Raw genomic sequence first — 23,887 nt, 5'->3', positions numbered from 1 at the left:
TTTACGCCGGCGTACACGGTCGAGCAAACGATCGTAATCGGATTCGCGTGCGGGAGGTGCGGGGGCTGTTTAGTGGTATTGGCTCCGAGTGGCGGTCTTACCGAACTTGTTCGGGATCACGTCGGGATCAGTCTCCACGGTCTGCTGAGAATTCTGCAAGGGGTATTGTTGGGGCGGTAACTCGCTCAGTTCCGCCGGTTTCTCGTGCCGCGGTTTCGCCACGCGCTCTCGTCGTACCCTGACCACCACTACCAGGATAATGAGGACCAGGGTCACCAGAGCGCCGACGATCACGCCTATCAGCGGTGATAACACGATCCCGGCATCTTGGCCTGTAACGACAAATCAGATGATTTTTGTATTTTCTCAATTTTCCTAAATAAAAGCTTAGGATTATCATTAAATCATTGTTCATTAAATTAAGCAGAAACGTTCTGACTAAATATAATTATTTATAATTATATCACAGGTAATGAATATACAGACATTATTTTAAGATTAAATTCTGCATATTTGCGGTAAGGGATAATTGCTCGATGAGGAGTTTTTTACGTCTGGATCAAACGTAATTATGCAAGCAAACCATGCAGAATGCTTACATGTTTTACAAATTTTTAATGAATTTCAGACAGCTGGATAGACATCTTGTGAACCGTTGTGATATTTCGTTAAACGTTGCAGAATTCAACGAATATATTAAAGCGGCTGGCACCAAAGGATTGTTATAGCTTGTCGTTGAATCAGCGGTCAAAGAAATATAAACTTAATGTGTATAATCCCTCGAGGCTGAGGATTAACCATACTGTGTCACCATGAAGAGAAAACGACTGCATCGTCCACTCTGCTCTGCTTACGAGTATTACTTTATTTTTTCGTGCCCTCCCTCTTTTTCTAAAAGTCAGCTTCGCTACGTATGTAAACACACTCTGGGCAGTACCACATTTTATATTCTTCAACGTCGGGATTACATCTGGCACACAGTATTATTTCGCGGTGCTGTCACGTACGCGTGGTTTTATCCGCGTTTTGTATTTTCGAATCGCTCGTGGAATCTCAAGTAGTAATGGCATCGCGATTGCATGTAAAAGTACCCGGTCGCGCAGAGATCTCGCGAAATACGCGCTGATAACGATCGCCCGTATGTCCATCCGATCAATTTCATCATGATGATCGCTGCAACGCGTAACGTCATGATGATCGCGTAATATCATCTGAACAACTAATTAACGTGTAACATCATCTGAACAACCAATTATCTAATTAGTACTATGATAATTATAATAATTAGTATTACTAATTATCCGCGTACTCGCAATATCCCAAAATGCGCATTTTACGTCCTGTCAGTTTGCAATTTCGTAGAAGTACATTAATTTAAAGAGCTGAACGCGATGACACATGGGGCGGTCTGCTGCAACCGGGGTGGGTGGGTCCCGTTGAACTTATCTCTCGGCGCGCGATCGGCGGCGCGCACGGGGGTGAGAAGTTTCGCAGCGTTATTTTTCGCCTTCGCTCTTGCCTTCCTTCGCTGCTCGTATCGTTGCGCTACCCTGCTCGCGCGCAAGTGATAACACGTCTCGCTTGATAGCGGCCGCTCGGTGGCGTGGGACTGTGCCTGCTGTTTTTGTCGGATAATTAACGAAACCGTGCTTTCTTGCGCTCCGTAGGGGATTGCAACGCCGCGTGTGCAAAGCGGAGCGCGGCTGACTATGGCGAAAGTGGATACGAAAGTGCACCGCTGCGAATGCACCCCCATTCTTAAACTCTCTCGTCTGGCGCCAACTTATTCGCGTCGATTAAGCCAACTTCCCACCCGCCCCCGCCGACTGCGGTGTGCTTATATTTATATCACAAACTCGAATCACGTACGCCGTGCCTCGTGTACTTCTGCGAACCAAAGAACATTAAACAGTGTCGAACATCTTGACTATCCTTTATTAACTTTGCCGAAACGCACACTCTTCGGAACTTGATCGATTATTACTCATTAAAAAAAATTTTTTTATATTATAATGATCAGGACATATTAAATATTTTCTTGCAGAATTTTGATTCTGTTCTTTTTGGAGAAGCGGGAGAATCACGGCGAGACGATGCGGGGAGCGGGAAATTTCGGTGCGGATCTCTGAATGGGAGGCAACCACGTGTAACATTGTAATTCGTGAAAAAGAGAGACAATCGGATCGCGTCTCATTTGTACGGTACGGCTGGTGCCGTAATATAGGCATATTTACGCGTGTAAATGCATTAAGGGGGAAGTGGCGCACACGTGTGTGCGGCGCGTTATACGTGCGAGGTGAGGTATTTTGCCGGTACGTGGTGCGCGTATGCCCGTAAAACCCTGGGTTTAATCAGCCGGCAGCCTAGGTGTACCCACTGCCATGACCGACCCCATAACCCGAAGAACGTTCTGCGCCACGCGCGGGTATTATGCCGGGTATGGTGTCGGGCCGTAAATGAGCTTCCTCGTGCGAAATCTCCGCGCGGAGAAACGCCTCGACGAGTGACGAGCAGGCTTAAGGAACTCGTAAACGGCACGGTGGATCTTGACATATTCCTGCGGAAATCTCGAGATCGGCGTTTACGCAACGCGTGGACACGCGCTGTATCGATCGCCCGCCGTGCGCGTACAGGTACCTAAAGATGTCACAAATCCGCTCGAAGCGCCGAGGAATTGTGTTACAATGGCGAGCGAAATTTTTCTCGAAGCAGTAGAACTCTTGTAATCAGTCTCAGAAAAATTGTCTCAGAAAAAAATAAGAGGTAGATAAAGATAAATTGTACGTGTTACTTAGACGCCAAATGCTCTTCTAGACACGTTTAAGAAAAGTACTATTCTCCTTTTTCTCGTGACGTTTATTTCGCGGAATATATTTTGATCGAAATAAATGCATCTTGTTCATGACAAACTTTTGCCTTGACTTTTTGCATAATAAATGCTAAATAGCGTTGCTTAAGGCGTGTACGAGTATTTACGCGACCGCATAAGAGTTGCGCACAGCCGGCGCCAACGCGAGTTTCGCCTCCTGAGAGGAAACGCCGGTCGGAAACAGAGAAACGACATGTAAATGCGAAATTTTAGTTACTGTAAATTCTGACTCGCTGCTATTTGCATTCTACTTCCTACTAATTTTCTAATTCGACGTAATCCTAAGAGGGTTGTTTACGAAATTTACATCGGTTGTTTGGATCGATTGTTAATTAAGATTATTAATGAATATTAGACAATATCGTACCCGCAACGCGCCTGATCGTTTTCATATTTCGCGTAATTGCCCGCGGCTTTGACCGAAACTATAAAGGAAGATTTATGGGGGTCCGCAGCAGCACGTACAGCGTGCATGTCACGTGTGGGCACACACAAGTGACGCGGAGTCCTATTGCAACGAGCTTAAGAAGCTCTCGTAAATTCATCCAGCTCTGTGGATGAACTGCAGTAAAGCTTTTGACAATTTAGCGGAGGAAGATTTATGGCGTCGGAGTAGCGCGTGCTATCTTGACGACTTAAGCTTTTAAATGTTTCATTTATTTCTCAGTCGTTATCCAGCTGCAATGCAGCTTGCGCTGTTTTCTTAATACGCCTCAAGTTTTTAACTATTTTATTTGAGTGCCACTTAAAATTTCTTTCTACGTAAGTACGCGACGTATCAGCAAATTGTTATTACGTCCTGCAACTAATATTAGCGGTTGTGTGATACCGGCGGATAATTTTTCAATTTATTATTACTCCTCAGTTAGGACGAAACTCGACGGGAAATAGGTACTGTTAGCGATCGTATACAACCCTAAGCTTTCGATACTGTCTCGTAAAAGTTGCAATGGAAGTTTAATCGAGTTCTACGCGGAGAAACGTCTGGTGCCAGGGTAGTAAAGATAAACCGGTCCTTATATCGTCGATCCTTGAGAAAGGACTAACGGGATTCTGGACGAAGAGAGAGAGAGAGAGAGAGAGAGAGAGAGAGAGAAGATCGCATATCCCAGCGGATTTCCGAATCCCAAGTTCATCGAAGTTTAGATCACTAATCGGACTTGTAGTAGGGTCAGGGACGGAATCTATATAACCTCCACTTGGATTATTTGGGGGAATATCCCTCAGCGTGTGGATATAGGAATTCATGAGACAAGAGAAAAATAATCGTCCAAATCCGAATTGTTACGAAACTTTTTCCATCTTAAGATAGAAAGATAAGTGTTAAGAGACGCCGGGAATTTTGCTCATCGCACTTTGCGAAACACGGGATGTAACTGCTAATTTTACCCAGAAAGACTACAACGTTTCATTCCTTGGCACAGTTTAAACACACACATACACACATACATGCTCTGACTTTAATTAATAAAATTCAATTCCGAGTTTTGCCGAGGAGAATATTTTATATCTGGTAAATCTTCAAACTAAAATTACTCTGTGGGATGAGTATGGGGTGAGTTATATAGGAGAGCAATACGTTCAGCCGGGTTAGGGGAGCTCGTCTTTAAGGGGAGGGGTTACACCCCGTAACGGTGGCGTTCGCGTCAGAGGTAAGACGAAGCTCATGGAGGTCATGTGGCCGGTTAAGTCACCAAGAAGCCGGGCTTAGCCGGCCCCCAAATCCAAGTTCGGCTCACCTGGATTAATTCCAACATAGGGTCGACCCCAAATCGCTGTTACGCCATCTTTCCTCCGGGTCGGCTGAGGCGACTTAGATCCGCTCTCCGCTTTCAATTAATGAAACGTTCGCGCGGCTCGCCTTCATCGCTCCGTCACCATGGATCATTCCTCACGAATTCCCAAACCTTACGGCGTATCTGGGATTCCAGAGATAAACGTAAATGTTGCCCGAACATGTCCCCGGCCATTAACGTAATTATTTCATGCCGTTCGTTGGATCGGTCTACTTTAGAGGGGAACTGACTCCAACGTGGAAATTCCGCCCTTAAATAATGGATTTCCAGAGTACGTAGGAACCCTTTTCTCATTTTGATGGTGCAAGTTCATCTGTAGATGTCGCGTGTACTTTCTACATATGAAAGTACCTTCAGACCTCCTTTGTGATGGATTTGGAGGACCTATTCTAACATTCCATGTCGAATAGTTTACAGATCGGTGAACTTGGGGGAGAACAAATGCGGGCATACAGGAGCAAATCAACCGATTAGTGCTAATCGTTTTAGCAGATCAACAGTACTGCTCGAGCATCTCAGGAAACCTTTGTTCCGAATCAGCAGTCATCGGAGCGCGCGTTTCGGCAAAGCTAATGAAGGATGATCAAGAGACGACATCAACGTACGTGGGGATCGTCTTTGACACAATTAGACGATATTGTGGTCGGAATGTACCCCAGAGTACATTCCCGAGACGTTTACGAAAATTTCTGGAAGCGAGATACGTGCATTCTCTATAAAAATAGACTCGATGACGATAATTCGAATATCATCGCTGCGTTCGCTCGAAAATACCTCTAGAACGTGTTTGTAATTTTATCTAACGAATACGAAACTACGATTCACGACTTTCAATGTGACGTCCGTTGTCTTCTCTTAATTGCAATCGGATGTAACAGCTCGCAGAGGATCATCATCGATCGATCCTTCCTTTCAGACTTGCGTGCGACACACACATCGCGCATATCCCCACGTACGTGTTCACGTATCACGGATACGCTTGATGATGCGTGCGGGGTGGAATCGGGCGGCAATTACCACCGCAATTCCGCGAAGCCGAGTTGACCTCGGTTGCATAGTCAGGCAAGTTGAAAGGACTACGTTCCGTGGCCGCGGAACCTGAGCACCTCGTCGATAATAAACGCTTATCGGGGCTTCAGTCCGATCGTCAACGACGTCGAAGATTTTGTAGCCGGCGAGCTGTAATCTCAATTATTGTACGGGGCACGGCGGCGTGGCGACGTCGATGGTACCCTTTATCTGATACGACGTTATCTATCCGGGACCGCTCCCGCCTGATGCCGCTTTAATTCGCATACCCGCGGGGTCGTTTCGACCGAATTATCCCGGCAGTCTCTCCCCGAGATCAATCCCGAATTGCGCGCTACCAGGCATAAGGTGCTACCAGGATCGCGTTTATTCGCGGCTGCGTTGTCTGGATTAACTGACAGACTTCCCAAGTCGAAAATGTACCAGCATTCGCGAGATTTCTTGTTTGAAATTCGTGGTTTAATTAAAACCAGAGAGAAACTTGGTTAACATTGATAACATTGTCGCGATATGTTCCGAATTGCGAAGCGTGATTATTTCGGGTGCATTTTGCTCGGGCGATATCTTATTTCGAGTATCTTCTTAAAGGGGTTGCGTCAGACGAAAGACCGGTTTTCGGAGTTGGCTCCACGCTGCACGTTGCCAGAGTCCAATTTTAAGATCTACGTACACGGGAAATACGAAAGAAATACACATCCCCGCACGAGCGACTAGCAGCATCACAAGCAATCTTCCTTCCGTCAAGCACAAACTGCTAGTTAAAATCCGGGTGAGCCTTCGAGCGACAGTTTCGCAAATATCTCGGACGGAAATCGTTGTGCATGAGATAGCAGCGTGCAACAAGCATCTCTGTACAGTCAAGACAATTTGAGAGAAGTAACACAGTATTTTTCCGCTATCGCCTGCTGCATCATCTTTAAATAATATTTCTTGAAAAACGTATTCTCAGGATTTCACGTATTAAAGAATGTGTGTATGTGTGTTGTGTGTGAAACAATAGTGGAGAATAGCTATTACGTGCGTGTAGATATAGAAGATTACAGCAGATCAAACAATCGTATCGGTAACGGATAAAATCCGCTTTTAACGCGACTGACTTGGAAACTTTTTATTAGACCATATAAGTGAGGTTCGGTTAAAGTTTTGAAGTCTGGGATTTCCAGTTTCATTTCCCGATACATGAAGTTGCCGAAACTTTGCCCTCCTCCGGCGCAAGATGATTATTCGAGTACGACCTCGCGACGACAAAAGAGAACCGTGAGCTCTTGAAGAGCGGACGAGCGGAATAAAGGAAATGCTCATCATGAGGGATGAGAACACAGGGATGGACAGCGGCGCACTAATTATTCTCTCCCGCTGGACCGCGCGCGAAAAAAGGTGTCCGCCTCGTCGGGGACGGAATAATCGGGCGAGGTTACGCGATAAAAACGGAAATGGAAGGGAAAGAACGTTACCGGCGGGCGCGGGGGCGCGGGGGCGCACTGGTGGAAGGGCAAAGGGGCTGCTCGTGGAAATGGGAAGCGCGAAACCGGATGGGAATATGAACGGTCCGATGGAGAAGAGGCGGCGGAGGTGCTGTGAAAAATGACGACGGGAGTAAACAGAGCTAAGTGAAGTTAACGATCGGGCAAGAAGAGCGGCAAAAATGACCCCGGGAAAATTACCGCACGCGCAACGGCTTAATGTCCAAAAGGACGACGAGTGCCGGAGGAAGGAGGGGAAGCGAACAAGGGAGGATGGAGAGGAAAGCAAGTCGGAAGGAACGAGGTCGAGACGGAGACAGAGAGGCGAAGAGAAAGGAAAGCTGCAGCTGCTTAATGACCACCCCTGTACATTCGTATCTCTCTAGGCCTTCCTTTTCCTCCCCTTATCGTCCCCCGCAGTTTCCTGTGCTTTACTTTCTCTCCCTTTTTCTCTTTCGTCTGCCTCCTCTAACCCGTTCGCAGCGCCGGGGCGGCTGGCCGCCGCCGCTGGGACCATTATCTGTAATTGCTTTCCTTAATTCGATGTTCGTTGCCTATGTGGTGGAGCAAAAAAGTTCGCGTAATAAGTTAGAAACGGGTTAAGTGCGCCTTGACGTATAGGATCGCAGGAGAAGTCTCTCTCTCTTTCTCGCGCGATTCATCAGTTTCGTCGTCGGCCACCCCTTGATTCCATCCCTCCATTTTTCCCCCGCATCATGAGATCAATTCACTGTCGTAAAACTGTCTTTTACTTTACGATTACTAGTCGCAGTCTCCTGCTTTTCCTCCTTCTCGCAGTCGCGAATGCACGAACGATAGCGACGAGCGTACATACAAACGACATCGAATCACGGGGGTTGTTTCTTCGTCGTGAGATCGCATCCGGAAATAAATCGCGTCGCGCCGGCCGGAATCTCCTTCGTCTCGCATTCAGATACGGATCCCTCAATTTGTTTTTGAGTCCTGAGAGTCGGCGGGGATGGGCGGCGGGCAACACGGCGGGGTTGAAAGTCGGGGTGCGCATGCAGACGTCGCGCCCGGTGCGACGCTCGCATCGAGCGGCAAATTGATCGACGCTGCGACGACCGTAAATCACTTTACTGACAATTGATTCGACGCCGCTCGTTTTACCTCGGACGCGGACTGCGGTAATGTTTGCGGGAGTTGCACGTGCGCGAAACACTATGCTGTCTACATTGCGTGCGTTACGCGAGTGTTGGTGGCTGCTTCATTTACCCCGTGTTTAATGATACGCAGCGCGACGCGACTCATAACGTTTCGCCACGCTCTCATCGTGCAACCCTTGCACCTCGTCGAGACGCATCTATCTCAACAGACTTAATTTGAAGCTCTATTACGGTGTGGAAAGTTCAGAGTGAGAATAATAAGCTGACACCTTTTTGAATTAATACAATATGTCCTTTTCATAGCAGTATTAATCAGATTATTCCGCGGTCGGTTGCAAATAAAACACCCCGTGATTGTCTTCGGAGTTAATCCCGGCGAGTTTCCGAGCCTTCCTTGATAAGCAACACGATGCAGATACGAACGTCTAATGGGGTGTGGTGCGTTCGTCTCGTAACGTTGTCTCGAGGGTGGTGATCCGTCTTGCTTACCGCCTGGCGTCGTTGACACCACCCACCCCGAGAACAGCCGCTATCCGATTCATCCCCGCTCGAAGGACCCACATGAACCCACAGTGACCTTGCGTCGATCCGTGTACTCGACCAGCACCTTTCGCTAATCTCCAGGCAATCGCGGATCCCCGTTAAATTGAGCTGGGTCGAACGAGCTCGATGGAGTCTCCCGACTCGCCTCGGCGATGCTCCTTATTCGAGCTTGCGTTTGAGCGAGTGATGGACGATACGCGATTTTTCATTCTGCCGGGATAATCCAACCCGAATCGACAAAGTATCGGCCTCGAAAACATATTTACACGTCCAATAAATTCAGAAAAACTCGACTCGCCATAACTCAGCTTGAACATTTATAGACAAAACAAGATCACTGGACTTCAGAGAAGCAAAATGTTACTCAATGCAAAAGGTTTATCCTTGTCATCAAATTCTGTTTTACGTGATGAACGTGACGTGCAAATCCGAGATACATGTCGATACTGTACTCACCGGTTCGTTTCTCAGCATCGCGGTACGTGACCTCGCTGAGGGTGACGGGTTGACTTCGTCCCTTGGCGTTGACCGCGTAGACCGCCACGTGGACCCCAGCCTCGACCGAGGCCTCTAATCCGGTGAGGGCGAAGGTTGGTTCGTCCGGGTTAGAAACGTTGTAGAGGGGCTGGCTGCTCGTGAGGAAATCGACGTCGCCGTGATAAACCTCCAGGACGAATTTCTGCGGTAGTCCGCCGTCGTATCCCGGCACGCATTTCACCTCCACGCTGGTGTACGTCTGATTCGCCAGGGTGCAATTGCGCACCGAGAACGGTTTCCCTGGAACGAAGAGATCGCCGATGTTAGACTGTGCCAACCGAAACGGAAGCTAATACACGGTGGATAATACAGCTAAAAGGTCCTCCCGCTTAAAAATACAATTTCGACCAAAGTGCTACAAGGGACTCTTTTTCCTCCCCTTTCTCAGCCGGTGTCTCTCGACATTAAATCTTTTCCAGGGACACGCACCATCGCACGATCGCCACTACCGTCTCGTGACATTTCCCGGACATTGTGCACGCGTCTACGCGGCTCTACAGGTTGGCAGCGTGAGACCAGGGTTGGAAATCGAGCTCGGCGGCGCGAGTGAAAAATGCTCGCGTGTCTACGAGTGGCAAAGATTTAGTGTACCAGGATAGTAATGGCCGTAGAGACGTCCCGTCCGCTTTTTCTTCTCGGTCTCCGCGCGAGCCGGCTATTATCGTCACCGCGACACATCGCTGCGACAGTTTCCCTCTCACCCCTCAGAGGTTCCACGCCCTTCGTCTCCCTTCTTGTGAAGAACGAGCACGTCTTTCGAGCAGGGCCGAAATCAATTTTGGTGCACCGCTTCCGCCGGTGCGCCCCCGTTCGATTTCGCGCGCATCCCCTCGCTTTCCGCCTTCGATATTTCTCGCGTCCTTTTTGCGTTTCGCGCCCGCGAGTCGCTCGGGATTTCATTTCTTTCACGTTAATCACAAAGTCCGTCGTCGACGTCGTTGTTCTTCTTTCTCCTCCGCCTCCTCCTCCTCCTCGTTATGACTCGCGCGGATCTACAGGACGTATTATATTGAATCTCGAGAACGCTTCGTTTGTGCTTTACGCGCGCTCGTTCTGCCCGTTCGTCTTCGTTCATCCCTCCCTCGCCTCTTACGTTCTTTGCACGTAGCCGGACCTCCGTGAGAGAACATTTGCAATCCCTGCTCTCGAGTTGTAAAGGGCTGCGCCGGATAGAGGCAAATTCAAATTAGTTTTATGAGCGAAGAAGACAGCTAAGTTTGTCAAACTGAATGACTCGTAAAATAGCGCGTCTCTCTTATGCAGCGGTTTTCTGCACGAGTGTCTCCTTTAAAGATCGGTGCTCCGACTGCAAGCCGTGTGTATGTATCATTGTTACAACCGGCAAAAGTGTATAGTGATCTACTACTTTGTGCATTCAATCGATAAGCGGGCGAATTTCTCAAACATATTTCTAGTTTTACAATACAAATTTTATAGGAACTTACATGCTAAATTTCCTCGTTACTGACGCATGTTTTTGCGTGCTAATTTAACATGTCCGATTATCGTACTTCTTTTTCTTCTTACCCGCCGCGACAAAAAGATCCCTTTTTCCGGAATGAAATATCTCCGCTTCGTTTGCGCGCGTTCGGGGATCGCAAATTTCGATACGTTGCGGAATTCCAATTATGTTCGATGCGCGTAACAAGTGATGTCTAACACGATTCTCGAGTCTACCGCGAAATTCTGTCCCGGAAATCCCGTCTTTTTACCACCGTTCCAGCACGCTCCGGTGGGCACATTCCTTGCCGAAATGCTTCGCGGAATGGTAACCGACATCAATAACGTCGCGGGCCGGGGATCGCGGGGGAGGTCGGGGGTAGAAAAATAATTTCATGCCATCGGGTTTACGGGTCGTTGGCATCGGCGGAGCACCTCGAGAGAGTTTCGATACGAGGCAAAGGAGCGGATGGTACGCGGATGGAGCGAGCGAGGAGGACGGGCGATTTTATTTTTCGGGAGGGAGAGCGCACACGGTGTGCCGCTCACACTCGACGTATTCGTCAACGTCAATACGTCCTCGGCCGATCGCCATGTCAACGTCACTGTCGATCACGCACGGACGAAGGAAAAAAAAAGAAAAAAAGGAAAAATGGGGGAACGCGAAAAAATTCGCCCGGGGATTAACGCCGATTTAACGCTCGACGATCGGCCCGCCCGCCCATCATCGCGCTCGCGGCGATGATTCGCGCGGAGAGAAACTCCGCTCGATCAACCCATTTCCCGGAGATACCGGTTAAACAGTTTCTCGCGCGTCGATATATCGATGTATTTTTAAAATATCTGCCATCCTTTCTCCCCTGTTTGTCCCCTCTTTTTTTTCGTCCCCTTAAAATCTGTCCTCTCTTGGGGCATCGCGCCATGCTACGCCGTAGTTTATCGTGCACACACTCACCGGCCGCTACCAGCTGGAAGAGACATGGCCTCGACTGAGTACCAACGAGATTGTCCGCCCAGCACGAGAGGGTACCGTAATCCAGCTCGGTGTTCGGCGTGTACCTCAGCACGCTGACGCCGCTCGACTTCTCCATGGAGAATCTACCAGGTGCTACCTCCAGGGTCTCGCCGCTGTTGTTGAATTTCCACCGGAAATTGTGCGCCGGCGGATCGGCCTCGACACTGCAGGCGATGTCGAGTGATTCGCCCTTCGATGCGCCGACCACTATGATTCGGTCCTCCTTGCACACCGGCGCGACTGCAAGCAGAATTATCGATTTTCCATGTACCACCGAGAGAGCGAGAAGATCGTCTTCCGCTATGCGTTTCAACGGTGGCTTGTAATACGGTAGCCTTTGCCGGTTGTCGCACCCCGCTACGGATTTTATCGTCCGTGCTGCCGAGTTCGCGGGATTTGCGACGAATAATCTCACGGCAACCCCGTGAGAGCTTCTATACTGGAAACTCGAAGCGTTGCGGATATCTTTGATTCTCACGGTTGCGGGACGCGCGCATTATTCGCTTCGGTAAAAGCGACACCGCGCGCTGCATCATTGTAACGCGTTAACTGAAGCTTCAAAATGTAACTATTGACGAATGCTCGTCGCAAGAAAGCGAGTAAGGATTCGTCAGTGCTGGTGAAGCATTTAACTCGCAAATTGGTTACATCGGATCTCGGTGTCGAGCAGTTGCAATTTAGGAAATCGTTATAAAATCATGCAGTCGTGTTCTACGTGCATTTAAATCATGAATATCGAGAATAAACGATTGTTTTCCGATAGCGCGGCGCGAATTATTCTCCGTCCCGAGAATATTGGAAGGTCGAAGAGAAGGGGGAGATTTTTCTGTCGATCAGAAAAATCCGGAAAAACGAGACAAAGTGAATCGTAAAAGCGAGCGAGCGGGGGATCCGAGTGCCGCCTCAATGGTTATCTGTATACGGGCGGAAGATCTCCCGACTGACGATATGCCAATGATGACCTAGATAGCTGCTGCATCTGGGAAAACACGCAAATGACACGCGATATCGTGCGGACGATTCTACTGACACGCCTCGGCGTTTTGTCACGAAGGGGTCCCACCGCGCGTAAACCGGCCGGAATCGTTTTATCAACGCGAGTTATGCAAAAAGATCTGGTCTTCCCTTCGTCTTCGCCGGCGATATATATTTGTCCCAATTTATCTGCGTTTATCTCCGCCTCTCTTTGTCTCCATCCGTCTTGTAGAGACGCAGAGAGTGGCACGAGGGAGAAAAGGAGAGAGGGGGGACAAATATACGGACATACGTCTTATCGTGTAACCGAACGAGACCGGTTTCCGGGATGAACTGAGAGGGGAGGTCGATGAAATTGATATTGCGCTATGATCGCGATGGAAATCAAAATGAAATACGTTCGGCAAACGTGCAACATCAACACGACATCAAATGAATTAAAATCCCCGGGACTGAAAGGGGGACCTCGTGTCTCTGCGATACGGCCGTCGTAGGTATCAATTATGAAATCCGGTTCGCTTTTAGCATGTCACTTTTATTACGAGCATTTCAGTTTGATTGCGTTCGTAATTACCGTGCATTTCCTATTGTGTAATTCTGTCGCAAAACAAGCAAACTGATATTAATTTTCGATGATAGCCATAATGCGGCATTCCATGAAAGAGCTAAAGCTTTTTACGATTTTACGCTGAATTCGCGCGCTGGAGTGCGCCGCGTTCAGTGGCTTTACAGGCTTATTGTTTTTCTCTCGTTATGCCGTGTTATTTCATTTGCAGTACTTTGATTGCTTCATATTCGGATTTCGATCGTACCTTTTTGCCCAGACAAGCAGCGCAAAATAAATGAGCCGCTGGTGAGAGAAGATATAGATAAAGCAATTTTGTATAAAGAGCGCGGGAAACTTTATTGCGGATGAAATAAAAATGCTGCAGAGCGAGGTATAATAAAATGTCATAGATTTCGAAATATCAACGACATATCGATAATACTTATTTTATTTACGAACATTCTAGTAAAACGGATAAAGAGAATCCGATGGTAAATTATTACAAAAGGAAGCATTTTCTCTCATATTTCGTCTCTCTTCTCGTTTCTACTCTCGGTTTCTCGTTATTCTGAAAAATTCCTTTTACCTCGTTACGTGTGTATGCTCTTTCTGCTGCGACTGATGGGAATATATATTGGATCGCAGTGACTCGATGCTTTCCGCCCTATCTCCTTTAAATTCACTCGGCGCTTGTACCCCCGACCAGTCTAAATACCGTTATATTATGATAGTGCCGATAGCGTAAACCAAACGTTATTTCCCCTTTCGCAACAACGGTGTGTAATATCCACGAAACTATCCCGATTTCGATTCGTGGGTACTCCCGAGATGGTTGCTTATCCGAGACTATTTCCTCTATCTTTACGAGGCCGTCACGATCCATAGTTAAATATTGAGAATCGCGCCCCAAATACACTCGTCTGCGGAATTCGAACGCGATCCCGCAAGTGATTCCGTATTAAACACCTATATAGCTACTGCCAATTGCCGCGCGATGCTTTTATTGCGGCATTAAATTAAGCGCTCTCTCGCGCAGCTGTCAAGTCGTCGTGTCGGGAATTATTTTTTACGCGGAATTGTTTTACGCGGTAGATCCGGTTTGCTTCAATCTTCCACTTTGGCCTCGGGATCGCAACATTTTGTTTTAACGTATGCGCGGAATCTCGTTTTTAATGGGGCGTACTTTCAAGTATCCCGCAATCCCTTCTGCCCTACTCTAAGCCGGCGGTAAGTCGAAATTTTTCAGATCCATCGGTTCTCCCGTAAATCGTGCGTTCCTTGGGAGGAAGCCCGCTCCGGGAGTGCCGTCGAGATCTCTTACTCGCGACCAGCTCCGGTAATTCGCGCAGTAGAGAGTTTTCACGAGCGAGAAACGCGTACGTGTCCTGCCTCCCATTTCCGGGCGAATCACTTCTTTCACGAAGTACGAAGGAGCACCCAGCTACGTCGGCAGCCGGCCATAACCGGGGAATTGGGTTTAAAAAATGTAGCCAGCGCTAAGCACTCGTGAAATATTCACGCTAAATGTGCTTCCGGGGGCCACGGCGACACGTGAGTTAATATACACGTGAGAACACGCGGCTGCTCGCGTGCGACACGTGTAATCAGTACTCCCAAGTCGGAATGGAAATCTCCGGCGTCCTGCTAAGAATATCCAACGATTCGACGCAGCAAATTCCACCGTCTAACGCATAGCAAAGTAAACGTATTCTCAATCATTCTATAATTCGATAAATTGTTGTCGCAAGTGACAAGATCGTGAATCTGACTGAAACTTACATTTAACTCGAAAATGCAGCGGCTCGCTGCGTGTCTCATTCAGCGCGTTCGTGGCCGCGCAAACGTAACGACCCGCGCTGCTTCTGGTTACACTTTGCAGGACCAGGCTCTGATTCGACCAGATGATCCTAGCCGACGTGTTGTGCGCCAGGATTTGATTCTGCAAAAAGAAATTTCGAGGGACTCGTTAACTTGCATTTCTCGAGACTCAGACGAGGTCCAGAGTGATCTTAGCGATGCAACGCTGCGTGCATATTTATTAAATAGTTATTAGAAAGGGAAGAGGCAGAGGGCGAATGCTTCTTCCACTCTTTCTTTCTGTCTCTCTCTCGTTTCGAGAGGACTTGTCCGCTACGAGATTGCCTGTGTGATTCCATTTCTCGTTATTTTCTAATTTCGTGATAAATTAGAGATAAGCGCAACCGTGTCTCGTAACGATGTCCTCTCGCGTTGTTACGACCGTTCGTTATCGTATCATCATTTTTTTTTCGAGAAATGCCGTCGTAGACCGCTTTTACGGTCGCGAATATCTGCGGAAGACAAAGGGGAGGTATCTTACAAGATTACGAGACAGCGTGTACCTATAATGCGCGCTGGTACGCGCGCGATATAATACCGTCATAACTCGAATGAGTTAACGAGTCGTGTTCACGTAACGAGCCTTCACGAAACTGACATACTGTTTTTGCATATTAATGTTTACGCTAATGTATCTGCCAGAGTACGTTAACGCCAGCTCAAAATTGCAACGATTGTTATCGTGCACGTCTACAAATTTCTGTTGAGCGTAACAGTTACGGGAGTAACGAAACTTCATTCTTTGTTTTAAATAAATTTTGCACTTTAAGCGCGAGTTATTTAATGTATTGGGTTGTAACATATATTTCCGCTTGTTTAATATTTTTAATAACGAATATATATTACAGACTATTATTATTAATATATTATTATTAAAACCTAAATTAAAAAATAAATAAATAACTAAAATAAATTATTAAAAGTTATTATTAAAAACTAAAAGAACGGATCGAATATATGTTACAACCCAATAATATAATAATGTATAATATAAATATAACATAAATATAATATAAATAATTTTAAAATTGCTAGTATTGATCACTCGAGTGATGCGTTCTTTGCACACAATCACAAGTTGCGCTCTAAATTTGTATTTTCGAGATCTATTTCCAGGATTATCTCATTCGATGCTTTCGGCGACATTGTGTGTACCAACGATACAACGGTGTAACACATCCTGTATTATTTTATTTGCCAGACGTACCGGTAGCGTATGACAAATATATAGCTTTAGCAGGACACAAAAGGAGTCGTGCACAGTTACATGTTGCTGTAACGAATTTGCCGCTTTAATTAGCTGCAAAAGGCCAAACTCCATTATGCCTTACTTCGTCCCCGTTTTCGCATCTCGCAACAAAATGAGAACCGAGACAAATGCAGTGCTAATATCGTACTCCGCGGAAACTTGCAGCGGGAAACGAACTCCAGAGTGGAACAGCCGCACACGTCAGACCCAACAAGTAGCTGGAGTCGGTGCATACGCCGTCATTGCCAAATGCAGGCCGAACCGCTTAATCAGGCGAAAAGCGGCCCGCGAAAGTTCCGTCGACCACCGACCGTCTACCACCTAATTTACAGACTGGTCGTTGACGAGATGCGTAATTCACGGCGTGTAATTAACCTTGCTCGACAAAGATCAGACGCCGTTCATCAAAATTGTTATTGAGAGTTGGGGTGTATTATTCTCGGGGGCTTCCCGAGAGATCGTCGCGTAATGGGATCACAGTCTCTTTCTCGCGAAACTTTCCCGCGACGTGACGTGTGCGCTCAGGTGACGCTCCACTCCACTTTTACGTTTCCCGATCTTTTTTATATCGCCGAACGCCCGGTAAAAGTTCAACAGCGAGGGGAAGAGAGATGGGAAAGGGGCGCGAACTTATAAGAGGAATACCTCGAAGAGAGTTGGCGCGTATGCCCATCATAGTGCATCGTCCCTTAAATGTGGTCGTCCTGTCTATTTAATCAGAGAGAGAGAGAGAGAGAGAGAGAGAGAGAACGACCGCCAGGGCAAATGTCTTTGTCTCGCCGCGGCGAACAAACATTTCCTCGGCCAGTAAAAGTCCCTTAAGTTTTTCACTCTTCCTCCTCCCACCGCCCGTCTTACTCCAACCGCACCCCTTACCGCCATTTCGTTCTCATACCTCTTACGGTACTACCGTTTCCTCCATTACACCGGAGCGGCCCACCCCTCCTTCTCTCCCACCGCGCCGGTTCCGCCAGAATCCGCTCGCCGAAGATAATTCGAAATCGATTTGAAACGAGGCCATTTGAATCTTGGAGAAGTTGGCGGAGCGGGGTGCAGCAGGCGAGGAGTTGAGGGGCGGTAAAGAGAGGTTCAGAGATTTCTTCTTCCACTTCTGTCCTACCCCACCGGGACGTTTCTTTCCCGCGGAATGCCCGCCCGAAGGGGTGGATTTATTCAATTGTTTTATAATCTCGACAGCTCGACATGGCGCGCACCGCTGCGGCGTTGTCCCGCTGAGATGTTCTCTCTTCTGCCCTCTCTCGCTACCCTTTGTCCCATTTTTCGCCCGATTTTACGCTGAAGAAGAGATTTAATTATTCGCGCACGTTTACTCGATGTATATATATGTCGGCGCGAGATGACAAGCGCTAATCGAAATGCGTAATCGAATTTCAGATCTTGAAGATTCAATCAAGAATGGCAATCGCATTTTGTAGAAGTATAAATTTACGAAGAAATTTACTTAAAAAAATCTTCGATTTCTGTAATACATAGCTCTTCAATTCTATGATATGGTCAATCCCGCGATACTCTCATACGAGTGTCAAATGGAATATCGGAGACGGCACATTACCCGCAGCACTTAACCGATTCATATAACTCTCATGAATCAGACATGCGAGTTAATATACAGGGAGCTTTTTTCAGTCGATTAAATTCGCGCATGTTTTTTTCAGCAAAACTAAATGGAAAACAATAAAGCGGTTGATAGGAAAAAATATATAAAAATTAATAAACGGACGGAAAATGTTATTTGCAACTATTAGCGTGGTGACTCGATTAAACTGTATTGTAATCTATGTAACCTAGCTATCCGTGTGGTCGAGTCTAGGCTAGGAGATTTAGCGTGCTTAGCATAGGTTAAGCCCCAGTTAAACCCGTGGTTTATCTTCGATTTACTTGCGGCAAGAGACGAAGCTCGGCTAGGACTCGTTAAACGTTATACTTTGTTAAGACCGACGGAGAAATTTTTGAGGGAGCGTACCTTTGCGTCTCTTGCCTGCCCGCATCGTTGGCCACTCCATATTGAACAATTTTAGAAAATAATTCTGATCGCATTACCGCGACGATACGTTTTCTTACGTATAATCTTCTCCTTTGCTTGGAAAGGAAGTTCTCTTTATTAAATATATAAAATATAAAGTATTTCTATCTCTCTCTCTCATAATGAATGAACATGAGGGCATATTAATACACACGAGAGAAGCAAGATTACACATAACATATTTTTATCTGACAGTTTAAAGTGTTCTAGTTTGTGTAGTTTGGAGTTATTGATCGTTGCGCTTACTGGCTGAAAAACAAAATTGTTCGCAGATTTGCGCTTTATCTCTCGCGTTCGCTCGCATCAAACGGGAACCATCGAGGCTTATCGATCAAAACCACCATCAAAGACACACTCCAAGATAGAGATTTGCTACACCCTGATCGATATCGCGGAAGCTTACACGTATGGTCCCGCTGCGCACTTCCGTCCCTGTGGAGATAGCGAAGTTTAAAGTTTCCTCTCGCGACTCGAATCCCCCAGACCCCATCCTCCTGTTCCCACGAGTCGGGATTCCGTTCTTTCGTCGTTTCCGTCGTCCGCGTTTCTCCTCGTCGTCGTCGTCCCGAGGCGGAATGGAGAGCACGATATCGTCCTGTGTAGTCAGCTTCTGACTTTCGTTTATCTTTTCTTGCGACCAAGCCATTCTGCGAAGAGCCACCATCCGTCCTGCGCCTCCTCCCACTTATCCAATCTACTTCTCCACCTGGTGTACTTGTATTTGCTCGTGTAAGTATAATCGCGCGCGCACCAGTAATTTTCTTCTGATTTAAGTACTTCGCGAGCGTCCGTATTTCCACGGTGCTACAGCAGTATAGAAATCGAGAAAAGTCAAATTCAGGCAGAAAATAGCGAGTTTCGAATTTTGCGTAATATTGTTAATCGTAAAAGCCAGGTTTTCGGGATGAAACGGCGGATATACGGCATTAATACGTTCCAAAAATCGTGACATTTATTGATCTACTGCGTGAAAATCACATGGAGCGATAAACGTGATTTGGTAATGCGACCATTGAGTTTACCGGAAGAATATCATGTGCCATCTCCAATCACACGGTGCACTTTAGCGCAACGTTACTAGTTTCATTTTGTAGGAGCGCTGCGGCAGACGCAACAGGACCCTTTGATCAGTCAGTCTCAAGACTCGACACGGAGCGAGAGAGAGAGAGAGAGAGAGAGCACTGCGCTCTCGATAATTAGGTTTCATAGGGTTTGCTCCGTAAATGAGGATCAACTAACTTCCCCATTGTGTCCATTCTCCGAGCGCAGATAGCTCTGACACCCTTCTACCTCGGCCTATCGACAACCCGTTCCTAATTGCGTCGACGGTCTAAAGGGAATGCTATCACTTGCGACTAATTCCATTTATCTCTGCGTCTTCGACGCCTTTGTTCGGCCGGTGCCTTGAAAAAGATCATGGCGACGTATCGAACGACGGGCATCGAGAATATTCGCAGGATCACGCAAGATCGTCGTCAAATAATTTTCGCACGTTTTCGAACGATTGCAGTCGATCGTGATCGCGATCGCACTACTTGGCCGAGGCGATGACCATCACGGATCTTCACGTTCTTTTTCTTAGAGTTCTTAGAGTGTTCTCGCGCGCGCACGGCGATCGATAGCGAGATATTCCATCCGTGACACTCGATTTCTGGGAATGCGCCGTGGACGCTCCCCCCAAGAGATCTTGGGACGTACGGTCCGTCCAATTTCGTTTCGGCGTCGCCTCTCGATCCGGAGGATCCATCGAATTTCCTCGCGCCCTTCAACGGGAGGGAGATCGCCTCCCCGTAGGAATGCCCGGCGGTGGTGGACACACAGGAGCCATCTTCCACATCGCAAGGAGATCCCGTGCGGTCGCGTGATCTCCTCTCAGTGTCTGGCGCTCTCGCAGCGGCCAAAGGGAGCGCAAGCTTGAGGGAAAGAAAGGGTTCCCGGGGCGGACGGGGGATCGTTCATTCCGGTCAGACGGCGCACTGATTCTTTGAAAAATCGCCAACAAGCCGCGGCCATACTTCCTTCCTCTTTCCATCTCTTCTTTCCTTCCTTCCTTCCTTCCTTCTTCCTGCTCCTTACGCTTCGCCTCCTGCTGGACCGCCGTTCCTCAAAGTATCGGGCGAATCTCTTTGCTCCGTTTACTTTCCACCGCGAAGCGAATGTGCTCCGCTTCTCTTTCAGGTCGTCCAGGTGGATTGCGGGATATCGTATTCTCGAGCATCGCCAATTAATTCCGCCGGAGCGGAATTCGTCGCGGAGTTTCACGCGAGAACGTATTGCGCGAAACGCGCGTCGCCGATCGCAGTCGATGGCCGATATCTGTTTGTTATTTGTATTTTGATTGTACCAGCACCGTATCCAGCTGCAGTGAGTGCACGCAGTATCATACAGGGATATGCTGTTATCGAATATTCGTAGTGCGTTGCAATGTTGTCGATTTTATTACGGTGGAAACGAGTGGCGCGGAGTCGATCAATTACGATGTTGTGCGGATCGCGCTGTTTTTGACTGGCTTTCGCGAGATATTTTCCGCACGCACTAGATGGTTATATACTCCCCACTCTCTTTTTTTTTGAAGCGCGGTTCTTTTCCACCGGTTATCAAAATATGAAGCTCGAAATTAAGAGCTGCCGCCAATCGAGAGGACTTTCATAAAGTGCTCCATCCACTCTTTGAATAAAAAACTTTAAATCAACTGCACGTTTAAATTGCAAAATCAATATATGATATTTTTATATTCTTTCATGATCCACGTTTAAACAAAATATTCTACATTCACCGTCGCTCTTTTTCCGTGAGGAATTCGCGCAAGAACACATATCCGTTTTCGTAATGTTCGGATAAAAACGCGGCTGTATCATGCCATTAGAAGTGATTCAGATCAACAGATCCACGGAATTATGGTCGACGTATTCGGCGGAAGTACGTCGAGATACGGCGAGCAAGTAGTTCCGAACAGCTGTTCGAAAGTTGCCAACTATCCGAGCTCTTTCTGAAAGTGCCAGGCGAAGACTTGAGGTGACTACGCGATCGGTTATCGCCTTCGATTCCTCGCCCTGGCTCGTCTTATCTCTTAACGAAAAATTGCGAGATCGAAATCGTACGGAACGAATCCACCGCCATTCCCTACCCCGATCTCACCCCTGGTGCCCCGTCTCTCGCTCTGGAGTCGCCTTTAGCGGGAATTCCAGCACGCCCTGATCGCGATGGTAGTGAAATTGATTGATGTACGGCCCGCCGAATTCGACGCTAGCAACCAGTTCCCCGGGAACCACCAACCCCCGCACGTACACACGTGCATACGTACGTAGGCGTACACACTCATACACATACGTACTCTTCGACTCCTCCGCGTTTTCGCACCCCATGCCGCATTAAGATCCAAACTTGTCGGGCCGAATCTCGCGTGTGCGGGAATGCATTCGATCGATTCGTAGTGAGAAAGCCGTTATCCTTGGCGCGATCGTGCGATCCAATTGATGTACAAAAGCCACGATGCCGATATGAGTACACCGAACAGCGCTGAGGCGACGTAAGATTTCGCGTTTGATCGATCTCGCCATTTTCGTACCAACGGGACTCGTTTGCTCGTGTTTGCAGCACAGAGACGCGCGTCAATGATTTGTTGGCGTTTCCGACGCTCAGTTCGCGAGAAGCCTCTCGTCTTTGACGGTTTAAGACTTCGGAGTGATGTCTCGATATTTTGGCTGAGAAAAATCTTGAGAGCACAATGCCATATGTATTAGGGGTGTGATTTAGTTTTGAGGGTTTTTTTGCTCAAAAACGCATGTATTTAAATATGATAATGAATGAATACCTTAATCAAAATATTTTCCTTCGTTTTCTATAACTTTTTCCCATCTTTCTGGCAACAGATGGATTCCACGACTATTAAATGACTCTTCTTTTCAGTTGATCCATTCGTCGACGAATTTTCGTACTTCTTCGAAATTATGAAAGTGTGTATCCTCTAAAGCGTGTTGCATCGACCGGAACAAATAATAATCGCATGGAGCAATGTCCGGAGAATACGCGGGGTGCGGTAAGACTTGCCATTCAAGCTCTAATAGTGTTTGTTTCACTGATAACGCAACGTCAAGTCGAGCGTTGTCACGAAGAAGAATCACTTTCCGTCGTTTACTCGCAATTGGTGGTCGTTTTTGGTCCAATGCTTACTTCAACTTGTACAATTGGTGTCGATAACGATCAGCCGTGACAGTCTCGTGCGGATTTAACAGCTCATAGTACACTATCCCACCAAATACAGAGCATTACTTTTGAACCGTGAATATTGCGTCTCGAAGTGGATGTTGATGGTTCGCCTGGATCCACCCATGATTTTCTGCGTTTGGGATTATCAAAATAGATCCATTTTTCATCCCCAGTAACAATCCGAGACAAAAGACTTCTTTTTTTGCTTGGCGATCAACGAAATGCAAATGTTCAAATAGCACTTTCCGATAATTGATGTCGAACCCATTTCCCTTCTTTCTGAATTTTTCCCATTTCATGTAAATGTTTTGTAACTGTTGTACGATCAACATTTAATGCTCTGGCAAGTTTTGAAGTGGATTGTGTTGGATTTTCGTGCAATAATGCTTGCAAATCTGCATGTTCAAGCTTTCTTGGTTGTCCCGAGCGTTCTTTGTCCTTCACATCAGTATCACCACTTTTAAAGCGTCTAAACCAGTATTCACACGTCTTAATTGATGGGGCAGAATCACCATAAGTTTCCACAAGAATTCTATAACCGTCAGCCGCAGTTTTCTTTTGATTAAAAAACAAAAGCAACGCATGTCGAAAATACTCTTTCGGAAGTTGCATTTTTACGATGATATAAACACGACTGTTATTGCATCTATTGCTATAATGCTACTAAATGCCATGGATAATGTCAACACTGTAAGAAACAACAGTTAGTGGAAACAGCTATTGGAACAAACTGACACTACAGCCATCTGTTGCAAAACCCTCAAAACTAAATCACACTCCTAATGCTATATATTTCTCGTTAATTCTGGAGCTGTGTGTAGAAATTTGCACTGCAGATCATCTCTAAATGAGAAACGAAGATATGAAGATATGTCCGATAAATTTTCGATCTTTCTGCGTATCCGCGAGGATAACGGTATTAACGGGTTCCGCCCGGCAGTCCGCTCGGTCAATCCACTTTGCGAAAAGATGAAGAGTTGAGGGAGTCCTTTCAGGCTCGCCTCGTCTCTAAACCGGCCGGCCGATTGGCTCGTCGCTGCTGCAGGTAGCTACAGGGCTCCTCTATTGTCCCCGTGAATGATAGAACCGACTTAATCACTGCACTCCATTATGTTGACTACCCCCCACATTTCTTTTTTCGCCTTCTCGATTTCCTCCTCCTCCTCCTTTTCTCCTTATTCTTCCAG

The 23,887-nt window shown here is 47.1% G+C and overlaps 1 protein-coding gene across 1 annotated transcript in view; it reads right to left on the bottom strand.

Moving 5' to 3' along the window:
• Positions 1 to 23,887, bottom strand: part of LOC105288222 (nephrin) — a 309,061-nt gene that overhangs the window by 4,144 nt on the left and 281,030 nt on the right. Inside the window, exons 10-13 of the mRNA XM_011354326.3 lie at positions 15,121 to 15,280; positions 11,760 to 12,059; positions 9,284 to 9,604; positions 102 to 332 (exon numbers count right to left, since the gene is read on the bottom strand). Of these exons, the coding sequence (XP_011352628.1) occupies positions 102 to 332; positions 9,284 to 9,604; positions 11,760 to 12,059; positions 15,121 to 15,280 (1,012 nt within the window). The remainder of the gene's footprint in view (positions 1 to 101; positions 333 to 9,283; positions 9,605 to 11,759; positions 12,060 to 15,120; positions 15,281 to 23,887) is intronic.

This window comes from Ooceraea biroi, chromosome 11, assembly GCF_003672135.1.
Source record: "Ooceraea biroi isolate clonal line C1 chromosome 11, Obir_v5.4, whole genome shotgun sequence".
NCBI classification, from domain to species: domain Eukaryota; kingdom Metazoa; phylum Arthropoda; class Insecta; order Hymenoptera; family Formicidae; genus Ooceraea; species Ooceraea biroi.
The sequence above is the reverse complement of the archived record's forward strand: the minus strand, read 5'-3'. Positions and strand labels throughout refer to the sequence as shown.